This window comes from Eschrichtius robustus, chromosome 16 (genome assembly GCF_028021215.1).
Source record: "Eschrichtius robustus isolate mEscRob2 chromosome 16, mEscRob2.pri, whole genome shotgun sequence".
Taxonomy (NCBI): domain Eukaryota; kingdom Metazoa; phylum Chordata; class Mammalia; order Artiodactyla; family Eschrichtiidae; genus Eschrichtius; species Eschrichtius robustus.
The window spans coordinates 78154588-78170165 of NC_090839.1; the positions used below are offsets into that span (position 1 = coordinate 78154588).

General features: G+C 36.9%; 1 protein-coding gene across 1 annotated transcript in view; it reads left to right on the forward strand.

The window, feature by feature from the left end:
* Positions 1-14701, forward strand: part of VKORC1L1 (vitamin K epoxide reductase complex subunit 1 like 1) — a 59653-nt gene extending 44952 nt beyond the window's left edge. The window contains exons 2-3 of the mRNA XM_068565437.1: positions 6933-7042; positions 10842-14701. Coding sequence (XP_068421538.1) covers positions 6933-7042; positions 10842-11068 — 337 coding nt within the window. The 3' untranslated portion in view covers positions 11069-14701. The remainder of the gene's footprint in view (positions 1-6932; positions 7043-10841) is intronic.
* The last annotated feature ends 877 nt before the right edge of the window (positions 14702-15578 follow it).

The window sequence follows — 15578 nt, forward strand, 5'->3', positions numbered from 1 at the left end:
TTAACCATTTTAAAGGGTACAGTGACATTTAGTATACTTGCAGTGTTGTGCAATCATCATCTCTATCCAGTTCCAAAACATTTTAATTACCCCCAAAGGAGATATTGTACCGATTAAGCAATCACTTCTCACTGCCCCCTCCCCCAGCCCCTGGCAACCACAAACCTACTTTCTGTCTCTATGGATCTGTCTGTTCTGGAACTCTCATATAAATGTGATCTTTTGTGTCTGGCATTTTTCACTTAGCATAATGTATTCAAGGTTCATCCATGTTGTAGTATGTATCAGTACTTCATTCCTTTTTATGGCTGAATAATATTCCATTGTATGGATATACTGTGTTTTGTGTATCCATTCATCAGTTAATGGGCATTGAGTTGTTTCCATCTTTTGGCTATTGTGAATAGTGCTGCTGTGAACAAGTACTTGTACTTTCTTGAATACCTGTTTTCAAATATTTGGGGTATATACCTAGGAGTGGAATTGCTGAGTCATATGGTAATTCCATGTTTAACTTTTTGAGGAACCAAAAAATTGTTTTCCTCAGCAGCTGCTCCATTTTACCCACCAGCAGTATACAAGGGTTCCAATGTCTCCACATCCTCGCCAACATTTGTTATTTTCTTTTTTTTAAAAAAAAGTTATAGCCATGGAATCTATAAAAACATAATTTATTAAAAGGTATATTATTTATTTTATTGAGGTATAATTGACATCATTTTAGGTGTACAATGCATTGATTTGATATTTGTATATATTGCAAAATGATCACCATAATAAGTCCAGTTAACATCCATCACCATACATAGGTATACAAAATTTCTTTTCTTGTGATGAGAACTTTCAAGATCCACTTACCTAGCTACTTGCAAATATACAATACAGTATTCTTAACTATAGTCACCATACTATACATTATATCCCCAGGGCTTATTCATTTTATAACTGGAGATTTGTACCTTTTGACTCTCTTTACCAGTTTTGCCCACTCCCTCCCTGAGGCAACCACCAATCTGTTCTCTATATCCATGAGCTCAGTTTTTTTGTTCATTTGTTATTTGTTGTTTTTTTAGGTCCCACATATAAGTGAGATCATACGGTATTTATCTTTTTCTGTGTGACTTATTTCATTTAGCATAATGCCCTCAAGGTCCATCCATGTTGTTGCAAATGGCAAGCTTTCATTCTTTTTTATGGCTGAATAATATTCTATTATATATATATTATACACACACACACACACACACACACACACACACACACACACACACACACACAGCCAGCACATTTCCTTTATCCATTCACCCATTGATGGACATTTAGGTTGTTTCCATGCCTTGGCTATTGTAAATAATGCTACAGTGAACATAATACACATCTTTTCCAGTTAATGTTTTTGTTTTCTTTGGATAAATACCCAGTAGTGGAATTGCTGGATCATGTGGTAGCTCTACTTTTAGTTGTTTGAGGAACCTCCATACTGTTTTCCATAGTGGCTGCACCAATTAACATTCCCACCAACAATGTACAAGGGTTCTCTTTTCTCCACATCCTCACCAATGCTTATTTCTTGTCTTTTTGATAGTAGCCACTCTAACAGGTAATGAGGCGTTATCTCATTGTGGTTTTGATTTACATTTCCCTGATGACTAGTGATGTTAAATACCTTTTCATGTACTTGTTAGCCATCTGTGTCTTCTTTGGAAAAATGTCTATTTAGTTTCTCTGCCCATTTTTAAAATCAGATTGTTTGGTTTTTTGCTATTTCGTTGTATGAGTTCTTTATATATTTTGGATATTAACCCCTTATCAGATATATGATTTGCAAATATTTTCTCCCATTCAGTAGGTTGCCTTTTCATTTTGTTGATGGTTCCTTTTGCCCTGCAGCAGCTTTTTAGTTTGACGTAATCCTACTTGTTTATTTTTGTTTGTGTTACCTTTGCCTTTGGTGTTAAATCCAAAAAATCATTGCCTAAACTAATGTCAAGGAGCTTACTGCCTATGTTTTCTTCTAGGAGTATTATGGTTTCAGTTCTTACATTCAGGTCTTTAATCCATTTTGAGTTAATTTTTGTGTATGGTGTATATAGTGCTCTAGTTTCATTCTTTTGATGTGGCTGTCCAGTTTTCCCAGCACCCTTTATTGAAGAGATTATCCTTTCCCCATTTTATATTCTTGGCTCCTTTATCATAAATTAATTTACCCTATATATGTGGGTTTATTTCTGAGCTGTCTATTCTGTTCCATTGATCTATGTGTCTCTTTTTATACCACTGCCATACTGATTTGAATGCTGTAGCTTTGTAGTATAGTTGAAAATCAGAGACTGTGATGCCTCCAGCTTTGTTCTTCTTTCTCGACATTGCTTTGGCTCTTCAGGGTCTTCTGTGATTTCACAAAAATTTTAGGATTGTTTGTTCTATTTCTACTTTATCTCACCCCAGTTTTTAAAATTTTGTCTGACCTGTGATTTGTTTTTTGTTGGGGGGGGGGGAGAATTGGTCAAAAGCAGTGATTTTCAAACTTTTTGATATCAGAACCCCTTTATATCTTTAATAATTATTGAATACCCCTAAAAGGTTTTGTTTGTGTGGGTTATATCTTTGTGGTGTTTATTTATTTATTTTATTTTTGGCTGCGTTGGGTCTTCGTTGCTGTGTGCGGGCTTTCTCTAGTTGTGGCGAGCGGGGGCTACTCTTCGTTGCGGTGTGCGGGCTTCTCATTGTGGTGACTTCTCTTTGTTGCAGAGCATGGGCTTCAGTAGTTGTGCATGGGCTCAGTAGTTGTGGTTCACGGGCTCTAGAGCGCAGGCTCAGCAGTTGTGGCGCACGGGCTTAGTTGCGCCGCGGCATGTGGGATCTTCCCAGTCCAGGGATCGAACCCATGTCCCCCGCGTTGGCAGGCAGATTCTTAACCACTGTGCCACCAGGGAAGCCCCTATATCTTTGGTATTTACTGTATTAGAAGTTACAAACTGAGAAATTATTTAAATATGTATTCATTCATTGAAACGTAATAAACCCATTACATGTTAACAAAATATTTTCATGAATAATAACTTTTTCCAAACACACACACACAAAATAGTGGAAAGACTTGCGTAGTTTCTCTTATTGCAAATCTCTTTAAAGCCTGCCATAAGATAAGACTGTTGGATTCTCACATCAGCTCCTATATTCAGTCTATTGCATTATCACATGTGATGCATGTAGCCTTTGGAAAACTCCCCTATACACTTATGAGAGAATGATAATGAAGGAGGCAAATAATGTCTTAGATTTATCCTCAGGGACCTAGGATACCCAAGTTGGAGAGCAATTAGTTTTAAGATTTGTTGTTTCTGGCAAAATTAGGAGTGTTTAGAAACCTTTCAACAATTTCTCATAATACCTTAGGGAAAGAGGTATGGGTTGTTTATGCACTCAAATACAGAATATCCAAGGAAGTTACTATTTGGGTCAAAGATGAACCTTTTTTTAGAGTCAGAGATTAAAGAGGAGTTCTTATTTGCATAATCACTTCATTGATGTTATTCAATACTATACTGAAGCAAAATGAACATCTGTATAAGTAGTACTTTAAGAACACATTTCTTTTTGCACCGTTGGTTAATATGCCGTCTTGTTCTGTAAAGTACTTGGGGCAACTCTGCAGATAAGTAGTATAATAGAGTTTTGAATATAGATGGGACAAGAAGAAAAAGGTTAGAAACTAAGATAAAGCCAAGCATAAAGTTAGCACATAAAATTTATTTCATACACTTTTGTATAGCTTTTAGAAGTGGGAGTAAACTACAGTATTTTCAAATGTTCCAACTTGAAAAAAAGATTCACTAAGGGTTTTTAATTACTCACACCATCCTTAGCAATTGTGAAGTATAGTGTCATTAATGAAAATCTGCTCTTATTCACCTTTCCTAGGAAAATAATCTTACGTAATGCCAGTCTACTTTGCTAGTGATTTCACTTGCTAACAGTTATTCCATCAGCCTTATCAAAGTTTATTAAGCGTTATTCAACTTTATTAATTGTATTTATCAAGGAATTAAGCTATTATTCTGTTCGGTTGAAAATGCTGGAATGGTAACTGCATTTTATAACTTAATGCAACATGAGAGAAAGAGCACAGCACTGTGATCCAGGAGACCAGAGATCTAATTTTGGTTCCGAGACTGGATTCCTACAAGCCTAGGCAGCCACATGCGTCTTGCTCATGGGTGGAGAGGAGTGTGGATTGCTGGAAAGCGACTAACAATTTAATTTGGGAGATGGAAGCACTCTATAGAATGTTGAGGTGTTTTTTTGTTTGTTTTTTTTTTATGAAAGGTACTTACATTCTCACTTCACACTCCTGGAATTACTTCACACTCCAGAATTGCTGTACCAGGACTAGTATACCAGGATTACAATTTGTATACCAGGGTTACTCAGGTGTATGTATTTGTCAAAATTATACAGTTAAGATTTGTGCATTAAATGTATGTACATTTTACCTTAAAAAAATCTAAAAATAATCATCAGGTGGTTGGGGGTAGAGGTGGAGATAAAACAAGAAAGGCACAATTTTCGAAACTGGGTGATAGGGACCTGAGGTTATTACACTGTTCTTTTCACTTTATGTATATACATTTGAAGCTTTCCATGTCAAAATGCTTTTATTTTTTTTAAAGCAACGTTTTGGTCTACCATATTAGAAGGTCAAAAGATAGCATTTAGAACTGATAAATCACGAAATAGCAGTGTAAGCATATTATTTAGAAACGTGGAAGTAAATAGAAGGGGAAAACAGTTAAAAGGCATCAAAGTGGTTGCCTATGGGGATCAGAGCTGAGTGTGGAGAGGCCTGGAGTAGGAAATAGCTCTATTTTGTTTTATAAGGCTTTTAGTGTTACTTGATTTTTAAACCTTATGCATGTATTACTTTGATAAAATGATGCATTCATTCTATGGATTACTGCTTTGCTTTCAAGGAAAATATCCACATGATCATATGTGAATAATTAGGCATAGACCAATGCTTAGAATATAAAAATTATGTTTATGTACGATAATTCTGGCACTATGCCCAGTTATTTCCAGTGCCAAAGTTGGTGATTTACATTTGAATTCCTACTTCAGATGAGCAGGGCTTCAAAGTGTGATTGCATGGTTTGTCCCTGCCCTCCTGCAGTTTGGTCTTTACACAATAGTCAAGAGTGATCATAAATAAGCTTATATTACTCTCCTGTTTAAAAGCCACTGAATGCCTTCCCATTGCAGTTAGAATAGAATTCAAACTCTTCATCATGGCCTACAAACAAGGCTATAAATTATATAAATGATGGAACGGTGCCTCATTCTCTTGCCACTCTCCCTCATCAGTGTCAGCCTTGATGGTCTTCTTTTACACACTCATAGCTCTTTCCAGGCCTTTGTACTTGCCACTCCTCATGAGATTGGCTGCTTCAGGATTTCATTCAGGATTTAATTCCTGAAAAAGGCCTTCCCTGACCATCTAGCTAGAGTAGCTCCTTCCACCCCTTCTCCGTCTAGAGCAGTGGTGCTGAGTGTGGTCCTCAGACCAGAAGCATAAGCATCACGTGGGAGCATTTTATTTTGTTTTGTTTGGAAATGCAGTCTTCCACCCCACCACAGACCAGCTGCAGTAAAATCTGCATTTTAACAAAACTCCAAGGTGATTGCATGCAGCTTAAAATTTTCAAAAGCTCTTATCTAGAATAACCCACCTTCTCAACTTTCCTGTTAATAGTGCATCCATTTCTGAAGATAAGTTAGTCATTTACTTGTCTATTACTTTTCCCTAAATGGAATATGAGCCCCACAAGGGCACCACTTTGACTTGTTCACTCTGGACAAGTCAGCACCTGACCCACTGTCTGCACCTGGAACACGCTCAATGAGTATTTGATGTGTAAAAGAATATACAAATATGATCGAGATTATTTTGTGTTCCTTGACGCATATAATTGTATAATAACAATCTTCATGGTTCTCACTTGCTTGTAAAATTGGGGTTATCTCCCAACATCATCATTACGAAGAGGTTTCACTCTCTTTCTTAGACACTAAAGTCGTGTGACTAGTAAAGAATCACTTATTTATCCTTATTTTCAGGTAGTTTGTCTTCAGAACCCAAGTTTAGATTTTATTGAGTAATTTGCTACAGACTGAAAACATTTTCTTTTTGGTATTTTAAAAAGCACTTTCATTCAGAGTTAAAGTTATTCTCAAAGGTTTTTATCCAAAGTAAATGTTAGTTTGATATTAGTATCAAATTTTATTAAATCAGAATTTAAATTTTAATAAGAAAATAAGATTCTGAAAATGTAAAGTCAAATGCAAAATTTTCAGTTAAACTGCAAATAAAAACTGATGGGGCAAATAACGTATCAACTTTTTACTCTTGAGATAAGATTCTAGGAAAGACATTAGTTTCTGATATTCTATCGTACATTTAAAGGTATGTTCCCAGGATATGTTTCCTCATGCATGTCCCGGTCAGGAAGCAACATTATGGTCTATGTACTTTGAATGAAGAAATAGGAGAGCTTACATCAGTGACTTTTAACTGGTGGTGATTTTGCCCCCAGGGGACATTTGGCAATGGCTGACGACATTCTGGGAGGCACAACTGGCAGCGGGGTGGAGGCCACGGATACCGCTGAACATCTTGTAATGCACTGAATAGCCCCCCACCACAAAGAAGCGTTTAGCCCAGCGTGTCAGTGGTGCTGCTGCTAAGAGACCCTGGCTTAAATCGAAAGAGCCCTTCCTCTGCAAATACTAATGCTGTCAGGAAAAGAGACTATATAGAAATGGGCAATTTAGAGATTCAGATGGGTATGTGGGCATGATATACTCAGATAATTCTACATTTTTTAAAATAGGAAAACTCAAGTATAGGGTTACTGGTTTTCTTTATTTTACAGATGGGGTCGAGGATTTGGTCTTTTGGGTTCCATTTTTGGAAAGGATGGTGTATTAAACCAGCCAAACAGTGTCTTTGGACTTATATTTTATATACTACAGTTATTACTTGGTAAGTATTTATACAGCAATACAAAAATAAGTTTGTTATATTTCATTTAGTACTTTGTGTCTTTGCCCTGATGTGTGTCTTTATATTAAATAAAAGCATATGTTAGTGATAGAACCACTGGTTTGTAATACATTTTGGTGTTGTGAAAACTTGGTTCACTAAGATTTTGACGAAGCTCATGCTGAACTTGGTATCTGTTGGTGTTTAATCAGGGATAGCAGCATCCCATGATGCCTAGAAAAACAAGTCCCATTCAGGGAAATTATTACTCCAAACAGTTTGCCCTGGAAACCTTTTCCCTTATTATTTTGTATACTCTGTAACTATTTTAAAATATTATGCATCGAGAAAACATTAATGGTATATGATATTCAGTCATAATTCCATCACCTTTACATAGCCACTATTGCCATTGTAGTCTACTTTTTTCACTTAATTGTATGTGAACTCTTTTATATTGTCTATCCTCTTAAGTGTTTTGTTATTGTGAACATCAAGGCTTCAGATTGTTTAATATCCTAAATAACACTGCAGTGATCAACTTTGTTTAAAGTCCCCTTCTCATACCCCCTTCCCTCTTTGAATTATTTCTGCAAAATAAATATGTAACTGTAGGATGAATGAATCAACAAACATAGATTTTTTTTTTGGTATGGATTTTAATAGGTATAACCAAACTGCTCTTCCCTCAGTTGTCAGGTTTCCCCAAAGCTTCATCCATCCTCATTTTTTAAAGTTTTTTCTGTAAAATTTCTAATTCAGTAGTTATATATTAGTAGCCATTATTTTAATTTTACTGTATTTTAATTTACTTTTATTGCCAATTTAGTTATTGGGATCCTGATAATAGTACACTTCATATTTGTTACAGACATTTTACCCATTCTTTATCCTTTTTAATGTTAGTTTCGTGAGTTCTGATTGTACAAAAGTTTTCATACTTTTAGAGTTAAATCCATCCTTTTTTGTCCTTGCTACTATTTTATCCTGTTATCTGCCAGGTCTTCTGTCTAGCTGCAGTAGATTTATTACAAGGCAAATTGTGTATCAATTCTTCTCAATACTCCCTCATGTTTGCCCAATTCCATATCTGTATATCCTGCAGAAATATGAAAATATGCACAAGGATATTCACAGCAGTACAGTTTAAAATAGCAAAAAATTGGAAGTAGCTTAGCAAAACGTAATGGTTGAATAAATTAGGTTACAAGCATACTAGAAAATACTATGTAGCCACTGAAGGGAAAAGTAGGTGTACAAACCCTGGAAGATACAGACTAGTTTAGTGAAAAAAGCAAATTGTGGTATAATAGATGTAGGATAAGTATATGTTTATATATATGCATGTAAATGCACAGAAAATGGTGTGGTGGTTGGGGGCCAGGGTTGAGACTTTCACTTTTTATTTCATTTAATTGTTTTGTTTGGATTTCTAAAGAATATAAAGTATAAGCCCATATTAAAATAACCTAAGAAAAGCTTTGACTATGTTAATTCTTGGAGATAGGGGTTAAACAAATTTCTGTTTACAATATTTAATTTGTTAATTTCATTATATACACATTTTAAATCATGTGTATCATATGCATCTTTATAAATTTATTTTTAAATTTATTTTTATGTATTTATTTTTGGCTGCGTTGGGTCTTCATTGCTGCGCACGGGCTTTCTCTAGTTGTGGCGAGCGGGGGCCACTCTTCGTTGTGGTGCGTAGGCTTCTCATTGCGGTGGCTTCTCTTGTTGGGGAGCACGGGCTCTAGGCACGCGGGCTTCAGTAGTTGTGGCTTGCGGGTTCTAGAGCGCAGGCTCAGTAGTTGTGGCGTACAGGCTTAGTTGCTCCGCGGCATGTGGGATCTTCCCGGACCAGGGCTCGAACCCGTGTCCCCTGCAGTGGCAGGTGGATTCTTAACCACTGCGCCACCAGGGAAGTCCCCATATGTATCTTTTCTATTCACATTTTATGCATTCACATGCATTTTTAGTGTCAGTGTCTTTACCACTGTGGCACATTTGAACTCCTCAAACATAGTTTTCCAGAGCACATCATCTTCACTCCCTTCTAAGTTGTTCGAGATACAGCCTTTTTTGGTTTTGTTTTGTTTTTTGTTTTTGGCCACGCCTCTCGGCTTGCGGGATCTTAGTTCCCCGACCAGGGATCGAACCCAGGTCACCGCAGTGAAAGCGACGAGTCCTAACCACTGGACCACCAGGGAATTCCCATCCTATTAGCTCTTTTAATCTGCACAACAGTCTTCGGAGGCAGTCATGATTATCATCACAGTTTTACAGTTAAGGAAAAGAGTTGCAGAGAGAGAGTAAATAACTCGCCCATATCATTTTGAAATTAACTTTCTTAGGTAAAATTAAGGTGACAGCACTAATTTTTTTTTTTTTTTCCAGTTTTTGGCCATACGACACGGCATGTGGGACTCTAGTTAGTTCCCCAACCGGCGGTCGAACCCGCACCCCCTGCAGTGGAAGTGCGGAGTCTTAACCACTGGACCGCCAGGGAAGTCCCTGACAGCATTAACTTCTGAGGTTTTAGATGTTAGCATAGATGAGGTCAGCAAACTATGTTTTTTAGTAAAGGGCCAGATAGGAAATAATCTAGGCTTTTCTGACTGTTGCAACTTCTCAACTCTGTCACTCTAGTGCAAAAGAAGCCATGGACATTACATACATGAATAAGCGTGGCTGGGTTACGATAAATCTTTATTTACAAAAGCAGGTGGCATAAGTAATGCAACAGCATCTTAGTCTTAAACAGCCTTGTTAAAGCATCATATTCTCTAGTACTGACTGGTGTTGGAGCAAGTTGGCCCCCATGGCCAAGCTGCAGCCCACAGGCAACTTCTCATTCTACTTGCAGCGGGGATTTCAGCTTCTTAATTAACCTTTTCAAACCACTATCACCTTTTCTTATTTTTTCCTGTTTCTGTGATCCTTATCCATTACTTGCTGGGTAGGAGGGTATAGGTAGTTTAATATGCTCTGCTGTCTCCTCTGTCCTTGAAAATAAATGCACATGTTCTCAATACTGTTGGCTACAGGAAATTACAAAACAGTACATGTGAAGATGTCAGATAGCATCAAAAATTCAGGCAAGCCTTTGTCTTGAGAACCAAGCTTAGCACACATAACTGCCTTTTTTCTTGATCTGGTTTGACCCACATGTGGCCAACTGGCCAAATGCGGTTTCCGTTATGCCCCAGGGTGAGCCCTTTCTGAAATGTTTATCATGATTTTTTTTTTTCTTCAGCAGCATGTTGGTGTAATCATCTCCCATTATGGGTTTTTTTTTTTTTTTGTCTGAACATGGGAAAGCAAATTTTACTTTCCACAGGTGGGGAGTCCACCTATAGCGAAAAGGCCAGGGGGAGGGTCTCACCAAATGTGTCCTGCTTGGATGAGAAGGTTGTGGTCCTCATGTTACTTTATTCATTAGAGGAGGTAGGGCTGTCAGTTTTACAAATCTGCTCATTGCGTAATGTGATTGAGAGACTGCATATTTTCTTTGTGTGCCTTAACTGAGGCTGGTTTATGAAATAAGTTAATATTTCATCTAGAATATTGACAAGTCAAAAATATTGCAGCTATAAAACTGGTATCCTATGTGCAGAGTCAACCTGCATAATCTTAACAAAATAGACCTGTAGTTTTTGTCCTCCAATTTCAGAATGTTTTGTTGTAAGATCAGTATTCCAACACTGCAGCAAATCACAAAATGTTACCTTTTAACTCAGAAACTCTCTCTCCAGTGTCAAGGTCTGATTGAGCCACATGTCTCTTTCTCTTGCAGGCCTGACAGCAAGTGCAGTTGCAGCTTTAATCCTCATGACGTCCTCCATCATGTCTGTAGTGGGGTCTTTGTACCTGGCCTACATCCTGTACTTTGTGCTGAAGGAGTTTTGCATAATCTGCGTCATCACATACGTGCTGAACTTCATTCTTCTTATCATCAACTACAAACGACTAGTTTACTTGAATGAGGCCTGGAAACGGCAACTGCAGCCCAAGCAGGACTAACCACCTGACGAACTCTTAACTGACAGTCTGAAGTCCCTTTTTCCATTAAGTTTATTTTGCAGCAGTTTGGTTGGTTTTTTTTTTGTTTTTGTTTTTTAATTCTTCACAACAGACACTTTCCCTAAGAATCTTAAACTGATTTTTTAAAATCCTGTAAATTAGAAGGGGCTCTAGCTATTTTCTGTGTCAATCTTCATTTTAAATATGGATACAAAAAAACAAAGAGGATACGCCGAGCCAATCAAAGACAAGCTTTAACTTTACTTTGGAGATGTTTCTGAAATAATAAATGTAGCCCTAGCCTCCTTCCCTCAATTGTAAAGTGAGCAACCATTGCTAGTAATTCTCTAATGTGTATAAATTAAATTTCAGCTATAACAAATGTGATCATGACATGAAAATATTTTAGAATAGATACTGTATTAAATATTGCCATGTTTACAATATGTAATGTTTTTAGCTGATGGATTTAAACATGTAGATTCAACTAGAATCCATTCATGTGATATTTGTAAATAAAGGTAGAAATATTGGATCCATCCCTGCAGAACTTACTGTACAGTTTAGTTGAAGTGTAGCAATGAAGAAATGTCAGCTCAACGTTGACTGAAGAAATAGTGAAAATAGTTAAGTCCATACAGAGCATCTTGTGAAAAGCACTGAGAGCTGTGGGTCTAGTATTGACAGCAAAAATAATAGGGTGATTGGTTCCCTTTCATCTCCTTCCTCTGAAAGGAGGAAACTAAATTTGGACATTCAAGTCAAGCTTGTACCTAGTCATAAAACTGGATCAATTATAACATTACAGAATGAGTCATGTGACCAGACTTTCAAGTCCAAGGCCTTCAGGATACCAAAGATGGGAAAATGGGTAGATTTCTTTGGAGAAAAGCTGGAAATATTAATATGGCATTTTTAGGTAAAATCTCTTACAACAGTTGAATTTTCATGCAGATTATTTTCCTTAACATTGGTGCCAGTCAACCAAACAGTATTGACTTTGAAATCATCAGTATAAGCCCAGTTGCTCCAGAGTAGGATTGCTCTTGGGTAACTCTGTAGTGTTTTCCCCGTTTCTTTCTACACTAATTAACCAGACGTCTAGTTTAATTGTTTTAGAGTCAGATACTGGATTTGTAAACTTTAGGGCTGACATGCTGCTCAGTTTGCTTAACTGGGAGGAGTACTAAAGGTAGAAATATCTCAAGGTGAAATACAGTACTCTTTCTAATAACTACCCAAATGCAGAGTTTTTGAAAGTGATCTGAATAAACCCAAATGAAATAGTGACAGTATGTTTCTATGGTTAACATCTTATATCAGATTGTTCAAAGTGCCTTCTGTCTTAAATCTCAAACCAAATATTTTGTGTGTTGAACTTGGGCAGAAGTGTCCTTCCTTCCTTTCTTAGCATGAAGTAGAAAACTTGCATTCTATAGAAAGGTTCTGTATGATCATTTTATTCCTTAGATTGAGAAGTAGTAGCCATGTTTTTGCTTCCAATTCCATTCATCATTATGTTAAAAAGAGACCGGTAACTTTTGAGTGCTTTATTTGCCTTCTTTTGAAGGGAGGGGACAGGCTCTGCTCTGTAAACTGTAACGTGCAGAGTCAGCAACTGTTCAGCAGTTTCCAACTAACTGTCATAATTGATGCAATGTATTCTTCTGGCCCAAGGCAGGTATAAAATCTGAGTTGTAATGTACTTTCAACCAGTTTAAACCAGTTTTGTAAAAGATAGCTTAATTCAGATTTCATCAAGGCTTATGTTCTCCCAAGAATGTGAATATTTCAATGCCTGTTTTATTATCTATGTATTGTTCTTGTTTCTATAGTTAAAGAACTCTAGAAAGCATTGATTAGATGTCTGATATTTATGGAGAAACAAGTCCTAACGCTGGAGAACCGTGCAACAAGGTCGTCTTGTAGCAGTGCTTCCCGCCTACCCAGCAGTTTACTGCTTCTCTTTTCTCCGCTAGAGTGGAACTGGCTTCACGGTGAAGACTTCGTGGTATATATAACTCTGGTCGTGCTAAACAAGTTCCTCGTGTCCCAATTTAAAATTGTTTTTCACCATATTTTGTATCAATCAGCAGAGTAGAGTTAAAGCTTGTCTTGATGTTGCGTTCTTGCGAACATCTTCAACTCTTACATGAGAGAATGTCAGTGTTCAGCCAGACCCTTCGAGTTTTTCCTTTGCTTTTCTAAGCCTTGGGGAAACCACTGTTTCAGTTGTAGAAAAATTGTTGCCACATTCCTATGACCCCAGAATTAATATCCTTCTTTTCACTGGGTGCTGCCTGAAATACCAGCGTGGTGACACCCGTATCGCTGTAAGCAAAGGACCTGCCCCTGTCCCCCGCGCCCCACCCTCCCCCATGCGTGTGATTTGGTATTTTTGCCCGGGAAGAATTTAGGCTTCCCTCTACATCCTCAATTACATCCCAGAAGAGGGGGAAAACCCCATGTTATAAAATCTGAGGGCTATTTTGACTATTTTAGACAGAATATTTAAACACTGCAACATTATTAGCCACCAATGTGGAAGAACAGATTAGGGAAGAAATTGAATTTCTGCTTCTTGGTTTTCAAAATGATTTGTAACAATGAAGCCTCTTATCTACTTGACAGTCCTATCATTTGAAGAAATAAGAGAAGTTGTGGTTAGATGATAAATTCTAGGGAATCTAGGTGGTTTGGAGGGTTTGGTATTTTTCACTGCAGCTAGTTGCTATCAGTGAGGGTAAACGTCTGGTGAAGTAACTCAGGTTTAACTAGCTGTGTGCCAGGAATTACTTTTACTTGATGTATAGAGCCTCTCCTTAAATCCATTACTTCTAAGGATGTTGAAAGCATTGACTATTTTCTTACAAAGAGACAAAGATCTATCATTTGGTACAAGAGATCCTTGGACCTACTAGGTAGGATACAGGACCAAGACTACAGTGAAATTAAAACTGTTAGTTGGCTTTAGTTTTCTTGTATTTCATTTATTTTTAAGACTATCAGCAAAAGTGCAAAGTTGTCTTCAGCAAAGCTTGACACCAATGAATGCTGACAGATCTTGTCCTGAAAAATCAGTATTGAACAAATGCCAACAAGAAGCCCACTATCATTTTTGGTAACCTATTTGGGAAGGAATACCTAATATTCAGTCTTTGTCCTCGTGTATTTCTCCCCAACAGGCAAGCACTGGTGAAACATTTCTATTCAGATATTTTAGGCAGCACTTATGATTCCTAATTTGTGAGAGCTACCCTTCAATAAATCAAAGGGGGCGGAGGTAGGAGTCCAGGCTACTTGGTTAAACATTTTTTTCGACAAATTAGCCCAGAAAAGGTGAAATGTTTTGTTATAAAACTATTAAGCATGGCCTAAGTATTAGGTGTATGATCTGTATAGTACGTTCCATCAAAAATATTTATTACTAGTGCTTTAAGCTCCAGAGTAAACATTCATTTAAAATGGAGTTCACTGGGCAGATTTCCCCTTTAATATAGATAGAAATATTCTTTATCAGAGATTTAGGACACAGTTTTGCTAACTGGTAAAAACAAATGTAAATATGTAAGAATGTTTATTTGTTGCACATAACTTTTTGGTATAAAATAAATGTAGAAGTTACCTGTGGAAGTTGTGCTGCCCTCATTCTTATACTGCAGTATTGCATTTCAAAAAAGCAACAGAAATGAATTCAGTCTTATAAATTATTCTTGAAATTGTTTCTGTAGCTTCATTTCTACAGGTGTACTGAGTTGATTCTTCTTCTCTTAAATTATATGTAACTTAGAGGAGACACAAGCAGAATTCTCAGAGAGTCTAGTTCTTGGAATTCCTGTTGATTTATGATGTATGTGGTTGTCGAGAATTAATGAAAAAGATGTTACTGCTTACAGTTCTGTAAGCACATAGAATGTATTAATCAGCTGTTTTTCCACTGCTTTACTTTAGCTCACCTCGAACACTCCACTGTTATAAACTTCTAAAAAGTTAACATCTGTAAGAAAGATGATTCCATTTGAAATGCAGTTAGCCATATTTTATTGAATAGAACAAATGTGCCCTGTGTTAGAACCTTAGGACTTAAGAAATGGACCTTACCTCTAATTTGTAAAACATTTAAGTGTGTTTGTGATGTTTAATTTTTTTTTAAATGTCTGTCAAGTAAAGAGTTTTATATATTATTCCTTGACATTAAACTGGAACACAAAACTTGATTACTTCAAGGGACTTAAGTTTAGTGGTAATGAAAGAAATATGTAACCACTAGAATTCCTAACTTATTATTTGAACTGACTACACTCTCATTTCTTAAAAATGGTCTAAAGATGGCCACTAAAATGAGGTTAAATTATCTGTACTGTTTCTTTCATGGAGCTTGGAAAGGAAGGGTAAAAAAGGGCATGTGTTGAGATGTGAAATCCCCCGCAAGTGAAGTAGATCAAGCTCTGTATTACGAATTGTATTGTTTCATGGTCTTCTATTTGATTGGACAGTATTTTTCCAAAGC